The sequence below is a fragment of the Dromiciops gliroides genome, chromosome 2 (assembly GCF_019393635.1).
Source record: "Dromiciops gliroides isolate mDroGli1 chromosome 2, mDroGli1.pri, whole genome shotgun sequence".
NCBI classification, from domain to species: Eukaryota; Metazoa; Chordata; class Mammalia; order Microbiotheria; family Microbiotheriidae; genus Dromiciops; species Dromiciops gliroides.
The window spans coordinates 426548744-426564490 of NC_057862.1; the positions used below are offsets into that span (position 1 = coordinate 426548744).

At 39.7% G+C, this 15747-nt stretch overlaps 1 protein-coding gene across 8 annotated transcripts in view; it reads right to left on the bottom strand.

Moving 5' to 3' along the window:
- Nucleotides 1-15747, bottom strand: part of RABGAP1 (RAB GTPase activating protein 1) — a 241947-nt gene that overhangs the window by 16253 nt on the left and 209947 nt on the right. For all 8 annotated transcript variants that reach the window (XM_043981839.1, XM_043981838.1, XM_043981843.1 and 5 more), the window contains 4 exons: nucleotides 14396-14437; nucleotides 12942-13070; nucleotides 1753-1845; nucleotides 1192-1302 (listed from right to left, as the gene is read on the bottom strand). In XM_043981839.1, the coding sequence (XP_043837774.1) occupies nucleotides 1192-1302; nucleotides 1753-1845; nucleotides 12942-13070; nucleotides 14396-14437 (375 nt within the window). The remainder of the gene's footprint in view (nucleotides 1-1191; nucleotides 1303-1752; nucleotides 1846-12941; nucleotides 13071-14395; nucleotides 14438-15747) is intronic.

The window sequence follows — 15747 nt, forward strand, 5'->3', positions numbered from 1 at the left end:
CTCCACATATTAAGCAGTATCCTGGGATCTGACACACGGAAAATCCCACCACTGAAAGTACGGAAGAAAATTCAGCTCCGGCAGCACAATTTCTCTCCCCTTGGCTCTATGCAGATGATGCTTCAAGCTGTTAACAGGACAGAACAACCACAAGCAGCAGCTATTATTTGAGGGCCTCCAACTACTGATATAGGGAACGCATGGAGATTTCCCCAGGCTCCTTCCTTGAAGATCCAGGTTGCTAAGGATCCACTGAGTATAAAAGTAATTCTGCAAACACGATTCTGTAACTGTATCTGCAATCATAACAGCTGCTATTTTCCAGATGAGCTTTCACTATATGTGGACCACCACAGTGCCAGAAGTGCCACCAGGGAAAGATGTTCCAAAATTATGGAGGAGGGAAAAGGTAGAGTCTACATTTTGCCAACAGAAACTACCAAGCAAATTTCAAGCTGGCAGGGCACTTGGCTGCAGTTCTACTAGAAATCCTTATTTAATCAGTAGATAGCAGACAGGATAAATAGTGGACTAAACATTTTTCATCCCTAGGAGCGACCTTTGTGGAAGGAATTCAGTAGATAATTATGATTGATAATTCAAACTCAGAGTCCTCTCCAGTGCCGATCTGGGCTCCCCAAGGTTAGTAAGGCAATATCTGCTTTGGTAAGACCCTGCAAGGTATAAAGGCTTTGAGTGGATTTGGAACAGACTGTGTATCTGTCACCCAAGGACCAGCAAAGATAAATGGTGGCTTGAGGCAAAAGGGTGGCCACCAGGTGATGACTTCTCCCATATTAACACATGAAGATTATGTAACTAAGGCATAGAGGTGTTATGACGTGCAACAGTAGAAGCACTTAAGCCAATGAAATAATGGATCCTTTTATATACTGACAAATTTTATTGGTAACAAGACGTGAAACCAAAAAACAATACATAAATGTGTCAGAAAATAGGCAACAAAGTTAGGTTTGTAGGACTGTAGGCAAAGCAGGGGCATGGGGTGAATTTAAGTTCCAAAGAGCTGTATCCTGGGAAAAAATGATGTGACATTTTCAAACTAGGCTGAGAAGTTGGAATTTAACAAGATAGGTAGAAAAAGGATTTACATAAGTTTAAAAAAATAGAAATCAAATGTACTAAGCCTTTTAATATCTGCTAATTCCATACAAGTTTGGCCAGACTTACATTATCCAGGTCCTTACGAAGTGCAATCTTGCTGGTTACTAGCTCATGGGCCAGGTCATCATTTTCTTGTTCCAATCTCATGTTAGCTTCTTGGAGGCGCCTGTTTTCCCGCTGGGAAACGAGGAGACATAAACACACAAATGGCACAAAGGAAAAGTTTCTCACAACTTGTCCTTTGCTGGGAAAACCACTAGAACATTTTGGGAATAAAAATTCATTTCTGGGATCCTGTCAGAAACCTGCTTTTCCTGGAATAATTCCTAATGACAGACCATTTCCTTTTCCAATTTTCTACTTCCAGAAAGAAATATTTAATTAAGTCAAGTGACCTTGGTCAAGTAGCTGCTTCTTTTAACTGTGATAGTAAGGTAAGTAGACTCAGGGCTGTTGGCTACTAAATAGAGACTTAAGCTTCATCAGAACCCTAAACCTAGAATCAGTGAACTCTGGAAACAATGCTAGTTATGACCTGAAAGACAAAACAGGCACTATTTTATAAAATGAAATACAAGAGACATGGCAACTGGATGGGATTTTACATTGAATTCTTCAGGATGATACCTCAAATCGTTCAATGGGGTCTTCCTGCTGGGCCTGCTGCTCCCTCATGGTATGATATTCTTTTTCATACTTTTTCAGCTTCTTCTGGCTAATCTAGGAGAGATCAAAGGACAAATGCACAGACACATCAGAAAATAATATATGCACATAATTCTTGCTAAAAAATATATGAAGTTTTCATGGAGTGCAAACTCAATTCAAGTCCACAATTAGACATGGCAGCAAAAAAAATGCTACCATCATCTTAAGCTATGGCCATCAAAGAATAGTCTCCAAAACAAAGGAAACGAGAATCCTGCTCTCCTGGTCAAATCATATCTGGAATATTGTGTTCAGTTCTTCTGGGTGCTATATTTTGGCAGGGCCATTGACAAATTATAGTAGGTCCAGGGAAAGGTAACTAGGATGGTAAGCTATTTGGAATCCATGCCATAAAAAACTGGTTGAAGGGGGCAGCTAGGTGGCACAGCAGATAAAGCAGATTCAGAAGGACCCGAGTTCAACTCCAACCTCAGACACTTGACACTTACTAGCTGTGTGACCTTGGGCAAGTTGCTTAACCTTCATTGCCCCGCAAAACAAACAAACAAACAACAACAACAACAACAACAACAAAACCAAAACAAAAAACTGGTTGAAAGAAGTGGGAATGTTTACCCTTGAGTCAGTCAACAGAGATTTATTAAATTCTTACTATGGGCCAGGACCAGAGAAGGAAATGGTAAATCACTCCAGTCTCTTTGCCAAGAAAACCTCATGGACAGTATGATCCATGGGGTCACAAAGAGTCAGCCACAATTGAACAACTCAACAGCAACATGGGCTGGGCACATCACTGAGGCTGGGGATACAAAGGCAAAAAAGAGTCCTTGTTGTCAAGGAGTTGATATTCCATCGAGGGAGACAACAGGCAAATGGCTGCCTACGTACAAAGATGTCTGTAGGGTAAACTGGGCGTAGTCTTAGAGAGAAGGCACTAGTCTACAAAAGGCTTCTTGCAGAAGTGGGGGTTTTAGCTGGAATTTAAGGAATATAGACATGTGAAGGCAGAGAATACTAGGCAGGAGGCATAGCCAGTGAAAGGGCACAGAACTGGGACATGGGAGTACATTGTGCAAGGAGAAGCAAGGAGACCAGCGTCACTGTGTCACAGAATGTGGCAGGGAAAGAAAGAGGAAAAAGGTGGGAGAAGACTGGAAAGGGGGGAAAAGAACAGGTTATGGAGAGCTTTGAGAGCCGAACAGAGGATTTTAAATATGTGGTCCTGGAGCTAATAAGGAGTCACTGGAATTTACTGAATGGGGAAGGGGGAGGGGGAGACAGCAGGGAGCTGGGCAGTTAACATGGTCAGACGTGACTTCTAGGAAGTTCACTTGGGCGGCTGATTGAGGATGGAGTGGAATGTGGAGAGACTCAAGGCAGGGAGATCAACCAGAAGGCTATTGCACTAGTCCAGATGTGAGGTGATGAGAAAATTGAGGAGAAAATGTGATGACTATTTTCAAGTCTCTGAAGAGCTGTCACTTGCTTGGCTTGACCCCTGAGGGGAGAACTAAGAACCATGGCCAAAATTTTTAGAGAGCAAATTTTGCATCAGTATAAAACTTCCTAACAAGAAGAGCTTTCCAATATTGGAATGGACGGCAGCTCAGGAGGTTCTGCAATACTCAAGGTCTTCAAGCAAAGGCTGGATGAGCACATGTTAGATATGCTGGAGAGTATATTCACATCCAGGTATGATTTGGGTTAGCAGATCTCCAGAGCCCCTTCCAACTTGAGATGATGTGATATTCAGGTACAAATGGAAAATGAACTTTGGTCAGCCTGGGGATCCTCTTATAAAAATGCTTATTGTTTTGTTTTTTCATTTGGGGGATATGACATTAGGATGACTGTATAAACAAGACTCGAATATTCTGACCCACTAAGTGTGATTATGTGTATGGCTTTTGCTTACATTTTAAATGGGGTTGGTTTACTTGGAGAGATTTCTTTCCTGACACTTTTGTTGTAACTATAATAACTTCAACTGACACTGTAAGACATATATATCCTCTTGTTACGCCACCTCCATGTTGAATTCTATCCCTTTTTTTGTTACAGGAGCTCCTTCCCTCCTTTTGGGGGGGGCAGGGCAAGGCAATGAGGGTTAAGTGACTTGCCCAGGGTCACACAGTTAGTGTTAGGTATCTGAGGCTGGATTTGAACTCAGGTCTTCCTGAAACCAGGGCTGGTGCTTTATCCACTACACCACCTAGTTGCCCCAAGGAGCTCCTGCTTTCATATACCTCCTCCACTACATTTAACCTCTCCAATGGCTGCTTCCTTTCTGCTGTCAAAGACATATCATTATCTCTTAGCTTCAAGTAAATGCAGAAAAACTTCAATGCATTTTCTTTTCTTTTTTTGCTTCTTCTAAGTAGGCAGCATGATACCTTAGGTAAGGTGCTGGGTCTGGGTTTGAATCCTTACTCATTTACCTGTATAACTCTAGACAAGTCACTTAACCTGTTTTCTCTGCTAAGTCTAAATCTATGATCCTCTAACCAATGACTTATAAGTATTCCCTTCAATTTTTTATTAACTTTAACAGAACTAAGTTCAGATGGGTGTTAGTTTGGGGAAAAAGATAATGAATTTTATTTTGGATATACTGGGTTTGAGATATCTATGGGACATCCTGTTTGCAATGTCCAACACTGGTAAAGTAGTACTGGAGTCATTTGCCTGGAGAAGGTAATTAAATCCACAGGAGCTGGAGTGACCAAATCAAAGTGCAGAGAAGAGAGCCTCAAGGAATACCCAGTTAGGGAATGGCCAATGCAACAGCATGTAGTGAGTGAAACAATCTTTGATTACCTCAATTCACAATGCTAGTACCTTTCTATGAATTTCTATATTAATTACATATCATAAAATTTAGGGCTTGCTTTGCTATCATAAATCATTCCATGGTTCATATATATTCAATCTTTTCTCTACCCAGTGGATATTTGATTTAGACATACTCTTGATTTACATTAGATACAGTAAGAAGTGATATAATACAATGTATTTCTGATTTGGAGTTGGTAGTCTCTGGTAGTCTCTACAATCTTTGCTCTGCTAGGAACTATCCCTGTCACTTTACTGCCAGGAGCCTCAATTTCTTTATCTTTTAAATAGAGTTAATACCTGGATTATCTATCTCACATAGCTATCATAGGAAAACTGCTTTGTCAACAGTAAAGTGCTATAAAAATGTGAAATAGGGCCACGGCATGGTAACATTCTATATGCTTCTCTCACCCCGTGCTGCTGCTACTATCTAGACCTGCCTCAATCATGACTTCCATTAATGGAGTCTTGGACTCGACCCAAGAAGTGTCAGCCAAGAAAACAACATTGATTTGGTTCTAGGCTATAGGAAGACACCCATTAAACACTTCTGGGGAGGCCACAAAGCTTAAGGCACAGGTCAGCTTTAAACCCTGATCTACTGTGGTTTAAAGCCAATGACTGAGTATTTATTGAGTTTCTAAGTGATACCCAGAGAAAGCACCTATACAAAAAACTCATATAGTTGGTAAATGGATAAACAATCCTAATAGATCAATATGGAAGAATGGGAAATAAATGCAAACAAATTAGAACTGTGGCCAGAACACAATTCTTGCTGTATCTTGCGATTAGTCTTGCAAGATAATGGCATATGGGGGGAAAACTGGGGATAAAGCTCCCCCTAGTGAGAAGCATGCAGCAATGAATTCACCATATCCACAATGTGACCTATTTTTAAATCTAAAACTGAAGAATAACAAAATCTCAGAGTTTTATGGTAGCTCAGATTTCATCTATTTCAAACTATACCTGTGACTTCCTACAACATGCCAGACAAGTATATGGCCTCCACTTGAAGACTTCCAGTGATGGGGAACTCACTACTTCAGAAAGGTACTTGTTTCACTTTTGGATATTATTGATTATTAGAAAGGTTTAGATAATGAGTCAAAACTGGTAACTTCCATGGCTGGTCCTAGTTCTGTGCCCTGATATATCAGAACCCATGAAACAGTACTACTGTTTAAGACCCATCTAACTTAAGTCAGTGAGAACTTGCCATGTTCAATACTCAGATACATAAAATGTGTCTCTATCTGTCAAAGGCTACCCAACTTTTCTCATGATATTTCCTAATTCTACCTCTAAGGAGACTACTAACCAAAACATTCACTGAAAAAAAGCATTTCTCGGGGCAGCTAGATGGTGCAGTGGATAGAGCACCAGCCCTGGAGTCAGGACTACCTGAGTTCAAATCTGGCCTCAGACACTTAACACTTACTAGCTGTGTGACCCTGAGCAAGTCACTTAACCCCAATTGCCTCACTAAAAAAGAAAAACAAAAAATAAAAAACAAAAAAGCATTTCTCAAAAGAATTACATCTTTCCTTTACCCCCATTATTTTCTCTTTGCAAAGGGATTAGGGAGACTGGAATAGGGAAAGCTAAGACCATACTTGTTCCACTAAGGTGCAGCCGATGTTAGACTCTGAGTCGGTCCTGGGGGTCTGCAGGTTATACCTGGATGGTTAGACCTGATCCCAGTGAAATGAAGAGTCAAAATGATGAGATCAGGTATAAACAGCAATTCTAACAATTCCTTTTTCATTTTTCCTGATGAAATAACCTTTTGGATTTCAGAAACCAGATCCCTAAAATCGGCCTCCTGCAGACAGTCACTTGTGAGATTGATCTAAAATGGAGAAGATTCTGGGAAAGGATTCCAATTGTGGCTTGTGAATGAATAAGGATGGAAGAGAACCCAAGGCTGATATTCATAACAATGAAACACATTAGGCAGTTTGGTAAAGCAATAGAGCACTGGACTTGGAGTTAGGAAGACCTGAGTTCAAATCCAGCCTCAAACATTATTAGCCATGTGACCCCAAACAAATTATTCAGCCTGTTTGCCTCAGTTTTCACATCTGTTAAATGAAGATAACAGTACTTGCCTCCCAAGGATTTTTGTGTGGCTAAAATGAGATATTATTTGTATAGGGCTTTGTATTGTTTTGTTTTTTGGTGAGGCAATTGGGGTTAAGTGACTTGCCCAGGGTCACACAGCTAGTAAATGTTAAGTGTCTGAGGCTGGATTTGAACTCAGGTACTCCTGAATCCAGGGCTGGTGCTTTATCCACTGCACCACCTAGCTGCCCCTGTATAGGGCTTTGTAACCTTAAAGTGCTATATAAATGGTATTATTATTATTATTATTATTCTTTTTCCTTGCTCTCCCCCATACACATTTCCATCTGATCCTGGAATATGTGTGTGTGTGTGTGTGTGTGTGAGAGAGAGAGAGAGAGAGAGAGAGAGAGAGAGAGAGAGAGAGATTGATTGATTGATTGTTACTGGGCAGAGTGCTAGACTTGGAGTCAGGAGACCTAGATTCAAAGCCTGACTGAAATTTACCAGCTGTTTAACTCTGGATATGTCACATAACCATTCTAAGCCTCAGTTTTCTTATTTGTTAAAAGGAGTTAATAATATTTGTACTATATGCTTAACAGACTTTCTATGGGGAATGAATTTTGTAAGTCTCTTAAATGTTATCATATTTACTTGTGTCAAAATAAATACTGTATTTAATTTCTGAGTTTGGTATATTTAATAGTGTGATAATTGTGATTTTTGAAATATACTGTTTAAAGACTTCAATAGTCACTTAGGTTAAGTGGTCCTGATGAACATAAATATTTCAACAATGACTGATATAGCCTGTACATTTTCACTGTCCTGACTCCTCTTGATCTTTTAGCAAACATGTAAATGATCATGGCTCCTGATTGGGGTGTGGATCCTACTGCATGGCAACACCCATTCCTGGGAGCCCTGAGTACCAACTTAAAAGCCCTAAGCCAATTTCTGGTTCTGTTTAGAAAATTCCCCTACCAGAGCCTAGTACTGGTAAATGACTCAGGGAATTGCTCCATCACTTCTTGGTCTTGTGGGAACTGTGCCCCCCCACCCCCAAAGTTGAAAATGCTAATATCCACAAATGGGGGCTGGGCTCATCCCAGTCTAAAAAGGGGCTGCCTCCCCTCCCCCTCCCCAGCAAACCAAATCACATGATGAGGGAGACCCAAGGCTGGTCAAGTGGGGGAGGAGTTTAGAGGGCTGTCTCTGTGTCACCTCCCCCCCACTGGCTACACTGCATTCTGATTGGCTAGTTTTTGGTGCCAGTATCTTGGCACGAAGATTGTAACTGGGGAAGAAGGGAGGGGCCAGCCATGTTAAAGGATAAAAGGGCTCAGGGGCCCACGTTTTGCTGCCATTCCATTAGGGAACAGGCCCATTCTCATGAGAATGTAAATAAAGACCTTTGATACTTCTCCAACACTGAGTTCCAGAAATTTTTAAATGGGGTTTCTCAGTCTTATTAGAAATGCCCCTTCCTATATCTGGCGTCATTTACCTGTTCTCAAACAAGCCCCTCTTTAAGGTATAAAACTTCCCTGCTGAGAGTATACTCCCACCGAGATCTTTGCCATAATACACGTTTCCCTGCCTTACAGGAGTGATCCTGGCCTTGAGTATGTTGCCAAATATTTGTATGTACTGTTACATAGTGTGTATACTTTATTTTTTGTCTGCCTGCTGTGCCACAGAGTAATAATGCTCATCTTATACTAGTTTCCAGAGTACCAAATTTTCTATAAATCCTTGAACCCAAGTCTTTGCTCTAACCTGAGCTGTGAGGCCAAATATGGCGAATAGTTACAAAGAAAACTTTAATAACTCCACTAACTACTGAATAAAGTATAAACACTTCACCTAACATTCAAGGTCTTCCAAGATTTGGCCCCAATCTAATTCAACTCTTTTTTCCCCTCAGATTCCTTCTCTTCCTTTACCCTGGGCTCCAGCTGAGTCAGACAACTTGCTGTTCTTCAAATTTGTCTCTTAGTTTCTAGTCTCCTTGTCTCTGCTTATGCTGTTCACAGGTTTACAGATTTAGAGTTTGGAGGGATCACAGAAGTGATTTATAACATGAGGGATAAAATACTTCTCCAAGTTGACCTTGACTTGTAAAGCAGTAGAACTGAGATTTGAATATTCTGACTCCGAATCCAGGTATTCCCATTAAACCAGGCTACCTCCTTCCCTTTGTTTGGAATATTTCTCTCTTGGAAGCAATCAGATTCTTCCTTGTCCTTTAAATACTAAAAGTATACACTTAGAACGTACTTTAGAATTTACAAAATGTTAGGGGAAGAATTTGGACTTTATTCAAGAGATAAAAGGCCAGTTGATGTTTTAAGTAACCACAGAATAGAATATTCTTGGAAATGAAACACAGTATTTACTCTGCCTGGGGTAAGGAGAGTACTGAACCTGAGTACGGGATTTGGGGGGTAAGAATTAGTACTAACCTTTCTGGAACTTGGCTTAGTTCCCTTCCAGGTCTAAAGCCTATGACCCTAGGATATGTAAGGATGGGGAACAACTCACTGCTTTGGGGATTTGAGGGACTCAGATGGCAAACCATTATCAGATACTTTTATTACAAACATTTTAGTAATACAATAAAATTGTGAAATTATAAATTTCATTCTCTCCCTCTCCAGGTACCCTGGGAATGTTTAAGTTTTCTTCTGAGAGGCAACATGGAATAGTATAGGGGAAAGGGCATTTGGCTTAGAAAACCTATCCAAGGTCTGTCAATCACCAGCTGTGTGGTTTGGGGCCAACCATTTAGTTTTGTTGAACCTCAATTTCCCCATCTGTGAACTGGGGGATACTGTTACTTGTAGAACTGTGCCTAATGCACAAATCTGTTATAAGAATCACATAAGAAAATGCACATTAAGCGGCTTTGTAACCACAAAGTACCATGTAAGTTTAAACTATTATTACATAATAATTGTGATAATGACTAGTACTTTATAAGAAATCTGCAAATGCAATTCTAGTCACTTGAGATTAATCTATCCAGAATAGGAATAATTCTTTAAACAATATTTTCTATCAAGGGACAGTAATCTGCAGGGCATGGAGTGTGTACATCAGTCTAACAAATGTCCAAATAATTGCCCATCTTATCCTAAAATCTTTTGGTATTAAATGTAGCTAATAAAGATGTCCTATTCCCAAAATTAACAAATAAGAATGGTTTACATTTTTGTATTGCTTTTACAATAGCACTGCGAGCATGGTAGTAAAAGTATGACTATTTCATCTCCATTTTAGAGGGTTCTTTGCAGGGAAAAAGACTTGCCTACAGTCATACAACTAGTAAGTGGCAGTGACAGAAAGAAACCTTTTTGACTCTAAGCCAAGTGTTTAATCCATCTCATGACACCATGCCCCTAAAAATGTAAAGGTTTGCTCTCATGACATGAAATCTCACTCATCAGTTTTGTGGTTGAACTTATTTCCATGATACTCTTTTTCTCCCATCTGTCTGACCACTTATTCCTGTCCCATAGGGCTCTGTCCTTGGTCCACTTCTTCCTCTAAAGAGACATGTAGATACAGCTTCAATCTCTCCTGAGCTCCACCTGCATTACAAGCTGCCTGTCAGACAACCCTCTTCTGGGTGTTCAATCAGGATCTCAAATTCAAGATGCCTAAAATAATGGAACTTATCTTCTCCCTGAATCTGTTCCTCTTTCAGACTTCCCTATTTCTGTTGATAGTATTACTGTCTTACCAGTCACTCAGGGTCATAATCTCAGACTCCTTCCTCCTTAACTCCTCTTCCTCCCTATTTATCCTTCACCACATCCAGTAAATTGTCAATGCCATTGATTTTTTTCTCTTACATCTCTCACATCCTTTCTTTTCTAACCACATCACTGCCAGCCAGAACTATTATGAGAGCCTCCTTAACTGGTTTTCCTGCTTTCAGTTTTTCCCTTCTCCAAATCATCCTCCATAGAAGTCACTCCCATGCTCAAAAAGCTTCAATGGCTCCTCACTGCTCAAAGGATAAAACAGAAAACCCTTAATCTGGCATTTAAGGGTCTTACGATCTGACTCCCACTTAGCTTTCCATCCTTCTTTCACACAACTCCCCATTATTAAATCTACATTCCAGACAAACTAGACTAGTTGTTGCCCAAACTCAACATGACATCTTCTTCCTCTGTGTATTTGTGTGAGTTGTTCTCCATGTTTAGCATGCACTTCATTCTCACCTTTAAGGCTCAGTTCAGATGCTGCCTTCTCCACAACCCCTTTCCCTCTTTTCCTCTTCCAGTTTTTGGATACAACACTGATATTTGTGTGGAATCCTCTAATTCTCTGAGGGCAGGGAACATTTCCTCTTTTTTTTTAGTGAGGCAATTGGGGTTAAGTGACTTGCCCAGGGTCACACAGCTAGTAAGTGTTAAGTATCTGAGGCCGGATTTGAACCCAGATACTCCTGACTCCAGGGCTGGTGCTCTATCCACTGCGCCACCTAGCTGCCCCAACATTTCCTCTTTTGTCGTTTTTCTTTGTGTCCCTAGTGTGTAGCAGATTGCTTCATACATAGAAGGTGTTAAATAAATATTTACTGAATCAAAAGGACTTCTTAATGGAAGTCCCTTTCACAGCGAATCCTGATATTTGATGCCGTCTCAATGAAAGCTGCAAACTGAAACACAGCTCACCTGCCATTTTCCCTATTCTTACAATAAAATAATTCTTTCAAAGCAAAAAGTACTTCTAAGGCATATACCTTCAGCTACTTACTTGCTTTAACATAGCCCTAACCTATAAGCCTAATTAAATCCCAATCCAACAACAGTGATGCAGGAAACCTTCCATTTGGATTCTTCTTGGAAACTAAGATCATTAAAAGATTTCTAATTAATGGGAACTCAAAAGGGGCTAAAGTGTGCAGTTACATGAATTTCTCTTCAGAGAGGTAGAAAAGGAGGGCACTTTAAGTCATGCTGCTTGATCTCCTATCTAAGAACTCTCATAAACAACCTGTTTGTACTATTCCTCATATACATCTATTTTCTATTACATTACTGACATACTTATCTTATTCTTCCCTTACCAGATTTTAAGCGTCTCATTTTCCATTGATCCCTTCCCAATAGCTAGCATAGAGTATGGCCCAGAATAGAGGGTCAATAAATATTTGATGAAGACTCGATACGGAACCCTTCTATACCATACCTGCAAAATGGGTATAGTAATTGTCTGCACAGAGATGTTGTGAAAACTTGAGTAAGTTAAGAATGTGAAAGCAATCTGAAAAACATTAAAGTGATGTGGGCTGGAATTTGGGGTCAAATTGATTGTCCCAAAAGAATTACAAGACTCAGTGACTCAGTTTCCCAAGTTCTGTTGCAATACTGTGGGTGACCACAGGGAGAGAACCAAAATAGTGGAAAGGTATCTCTCAAATAAGGAAAGAAAAGACAGTTATATTTATAGTATGTATAAATTGATTATCAGTCTCATTATAATAATCTCCACCTTGGGGAGGTACAGGGGAGGGCCTGTCCTACTCATTATAATATTCTCCACCTAGGGGTGTTTCAGGGGAGGGCTTATCCTAATTTGGAGTTCCTGGGGTCCTAAGCCAACCCCAGAAGACGTGTGTTTTTGGGGTTTACACGTCACAAGGTGAATCTGGGGACAAATCTGGCCTTTTCTGCGCATGTCTCTTTCTGATTCCCATGGCTAGTTTCAAAAGTAATCATTTTTCTTTAGAATTTCTATAGCCTTATCATTTTAGTCTAAGGTCATCATGGCCTCTCTCCCTCTGTTCCCGTTATGGACACTGATTTCTGTGGGTACAAGAACCTAGTATAAGTTATCCATTAACTGGGGTCTGACTCCCTTTTAGAGCTAATATCTGAATTAGAGCTTGGGTTTGGGGTTTTTCTATTAACCCTTTTTTGTTTCCTACATCAAAAGTGTTACACAGATGTCAGAGAAATATAGGACTTCTTGGTTTTGCTACTTATATAACACTGGGTAAATGAGAAACTCTGGGCTTCAGTTTTCTCATATCTAAAAAAATTGAGGGTGCTGGATAAGACAAGCTTTAGGGATCCCTTTCAACTATAAATTCGATGATCCCATTTTTATACATTCAGTAACAATGTGTTCTCTTGGAAGATTCATAGACTTTTACCAAGACATTTAGATGAAACCTAGCAGAGGAAAAGGAAAGGAAAACTTAAAATATATAAATGACTTTTTACCTTCATATTGCAAGCTAACTCCATTAGCTTTTTCGCATTTTCTTCAGAGCGATATCGCTTAGGAAGCTGAACCCGAAAGAACTTTAAAGCTCCTTCAAAGTCTGTCAGCAACAGGTCATCCTTGGAAGTCTTCAAAAAGAAGGCAAGAAAACACATACAAACATAGAAACACACGCTATGAAAATGCACAAGCAGTATTTGAATAAACCTAAAGCACTGACTATACCTAGTGCTTTCCCCTCTCCATGCCTCTTGAACAATCATTCCCTGAGCATGGAAAGTCTTCCTCATGTAGGAGGTTTTTCTATTAACCCTTTTTTGCCTCGTACATCATTCCTTTCTCCTAAGCTATCATCCCTCAAATCTTAACTCAAATGGCTTGTGAGAAAAAATTACTAATAATCAATATCTTGGGGGAAGAAGAGATCTCTCTTTCTTAGTTCTCTCCCCCATACCCCCAAAAGTTCTCTGAGAGACTTCATCCTTCATCAATTTTTTTTTCCCTCATCAAATCTTATCTAGATCAAACCCACCAGACCCTAAGCTCACAAAAGGTAGAGATGGATTCTTTTGTTTAGACAGCCCCAAGGACTTACTGATGAGGTTAAACCACACCTAGATGAAAGGATTTTGTTCTGACCATACTGAGTGAGGGTCTTGCATTCCTTTGTCTGATATCATCCTTGGACTTCATTTTAATATAACCTATTTTCAAGTCATGTCAACTAATTAGGCTTGACCAATGCTAAACAATTAGATTTGTTTGATGTATAATGACCCAGTTAGATTTGATTGATATATAACAACCTGCCTCTTATGGAAAAAGGATAAAAAACCTGGACAGGTAGCCATGTGGTTTCTCTCTCACTCTCTCTTGGGTCTCCTTGAGACCACATGCTGTCTCTCTGGGGAACCACATATACTCTTGGGGCCACATGCTCACTCTAGGGAGCATGAAGAGTTAAGGAAACACTTGGTCAATCCCTTACTGATAGAAACTGATAAATTGCTAACATTCTTACCCCAAACTTGTGTTTATAGTAATTATTTAACCATCACAGCTACTTTGTCCATGAAATCTCTTGGTTCCTCATGCCACCCAAACTCTTTCTTCTTTGCCTCCCCACCTCATCAAAATGCACTTGGTTTAATACCTGTCTAATGCACTGAACATATATCATAGTTATCTGTGCGGCATATCTCTCTACTTATACCATAAGATTTATGAGGCAAACTCATATTTTTCCAGTACCAAGTACAAGGGTTTACATTTAATATATACTGAATAAATGTTTGTCTTTAAGTCTTTATCAGAACCTCTTCTTTCAATTAAGGTTATTGTAGCACCAACATGCAGAAGCACTGGCATAACAGTAGGAGGTGGCTATTTAAGTTTACTTTAAGATAAGACTAATTGTTACACACCAATGAAGTAATTTGACAGAAAGGCTTACCTTTAATAAACCTAGAGCAACGTTGAAAATAACACTTATTCCCTAAAGAAGAGGGGCAAAATGAACAATTTTAGTACTTGAGTCTAGTTATTATATTTGCTTCATAAAAACTGAATTTTATGGGGGCAGCTAGGTGGCGCAGTGGATAAAGCACTGGCCCTGGATGCAGGAGGACCTGAGTTCAAATCCAGCCTCAGACAATTGACACTTACTAGCTATGTGACCTTGGGCAAGTCACTTAACCCTCATTGCCCTGCCCAACCCAACCAAACCAAACCAACAACAAAAACCCCTTAATTTTAAGTTTGAAAAAGTGATCTTCAATGTCCTTTCCATCTCTAATCCTAGGAACTATTAATAAATCAGAGAATAGAATCTCTGGGGAAAGGTTAGGGCCAATGCTCTGTGCTGACAATCCATTTGAATTGTTTGCATCTCATATTTTCCTGAGAAAGGATGCCTCTTTTACCACTCTCATATGATTCCCTAAATGGAATCACGTGATTTGAAATAAAAATTTGATAGACTCTATTTGTTATGTAGTGAAGCATATCAAAACTTACCGATATATTGCAAAGACTTCAATGATTTGTTGGAAGTGTATGTCACACTTGGGGAAGCTCTGTCTGAAAAGCTCACATATCCTTTCTTATCCCCAAGAACTCAAATCACAGAATCTCTGAGCTGGAAGAGCTCTCTGAGATTCTCTAGCATCCAATCTACACCAAAAGAGGAATCTCCTTTACATTGTTTCTAAGTAGATTCTAAATTACCATAATCCTACAAAAGTCTATGAATTGCTTTTCCTTTCTAATGCTCTGTTTGCTACTCTGTAACATTCAGATTAAATTAACCTAAAATAATTTTTGGGAGGAAAAGGCTTTATTAAAAAAAAAACTGGCAAAGGTTATGGAAATGTCAGCTATATATTTTGGTTTTCTTCTGATTTTTTAATGTCTTATTTTCATATCATTGTCATGTCCAAATAATGAGCCCACCCTTCTGACAAAATGTCAAATGATACCAACCATCATATCCCACACCACTCAGATATTTTCCCTTATTATCCTCTCCCTTATCTGTGTCATACAAGGAGATGACCCTTCTCTTGCCACGGCAAACACTTCTGACATGGGAGCTAGTTCGGGAGAAATGTGGTGGGATGTGAGACCCTAAGAAACTTAGAGGACTTAAACTTTAGCAGAAGTGAAAACCAATCCTTAAATTTTAGACACTAAAACAAAAGCTTGCAGAAATTAAAAATGATCCCTATTTCCCACTTCAGGAATGTGATATTGCCAAGGCCAGGGGTCGTGCAGACCCCAGAATATTTAGACACATTTTTATCTATG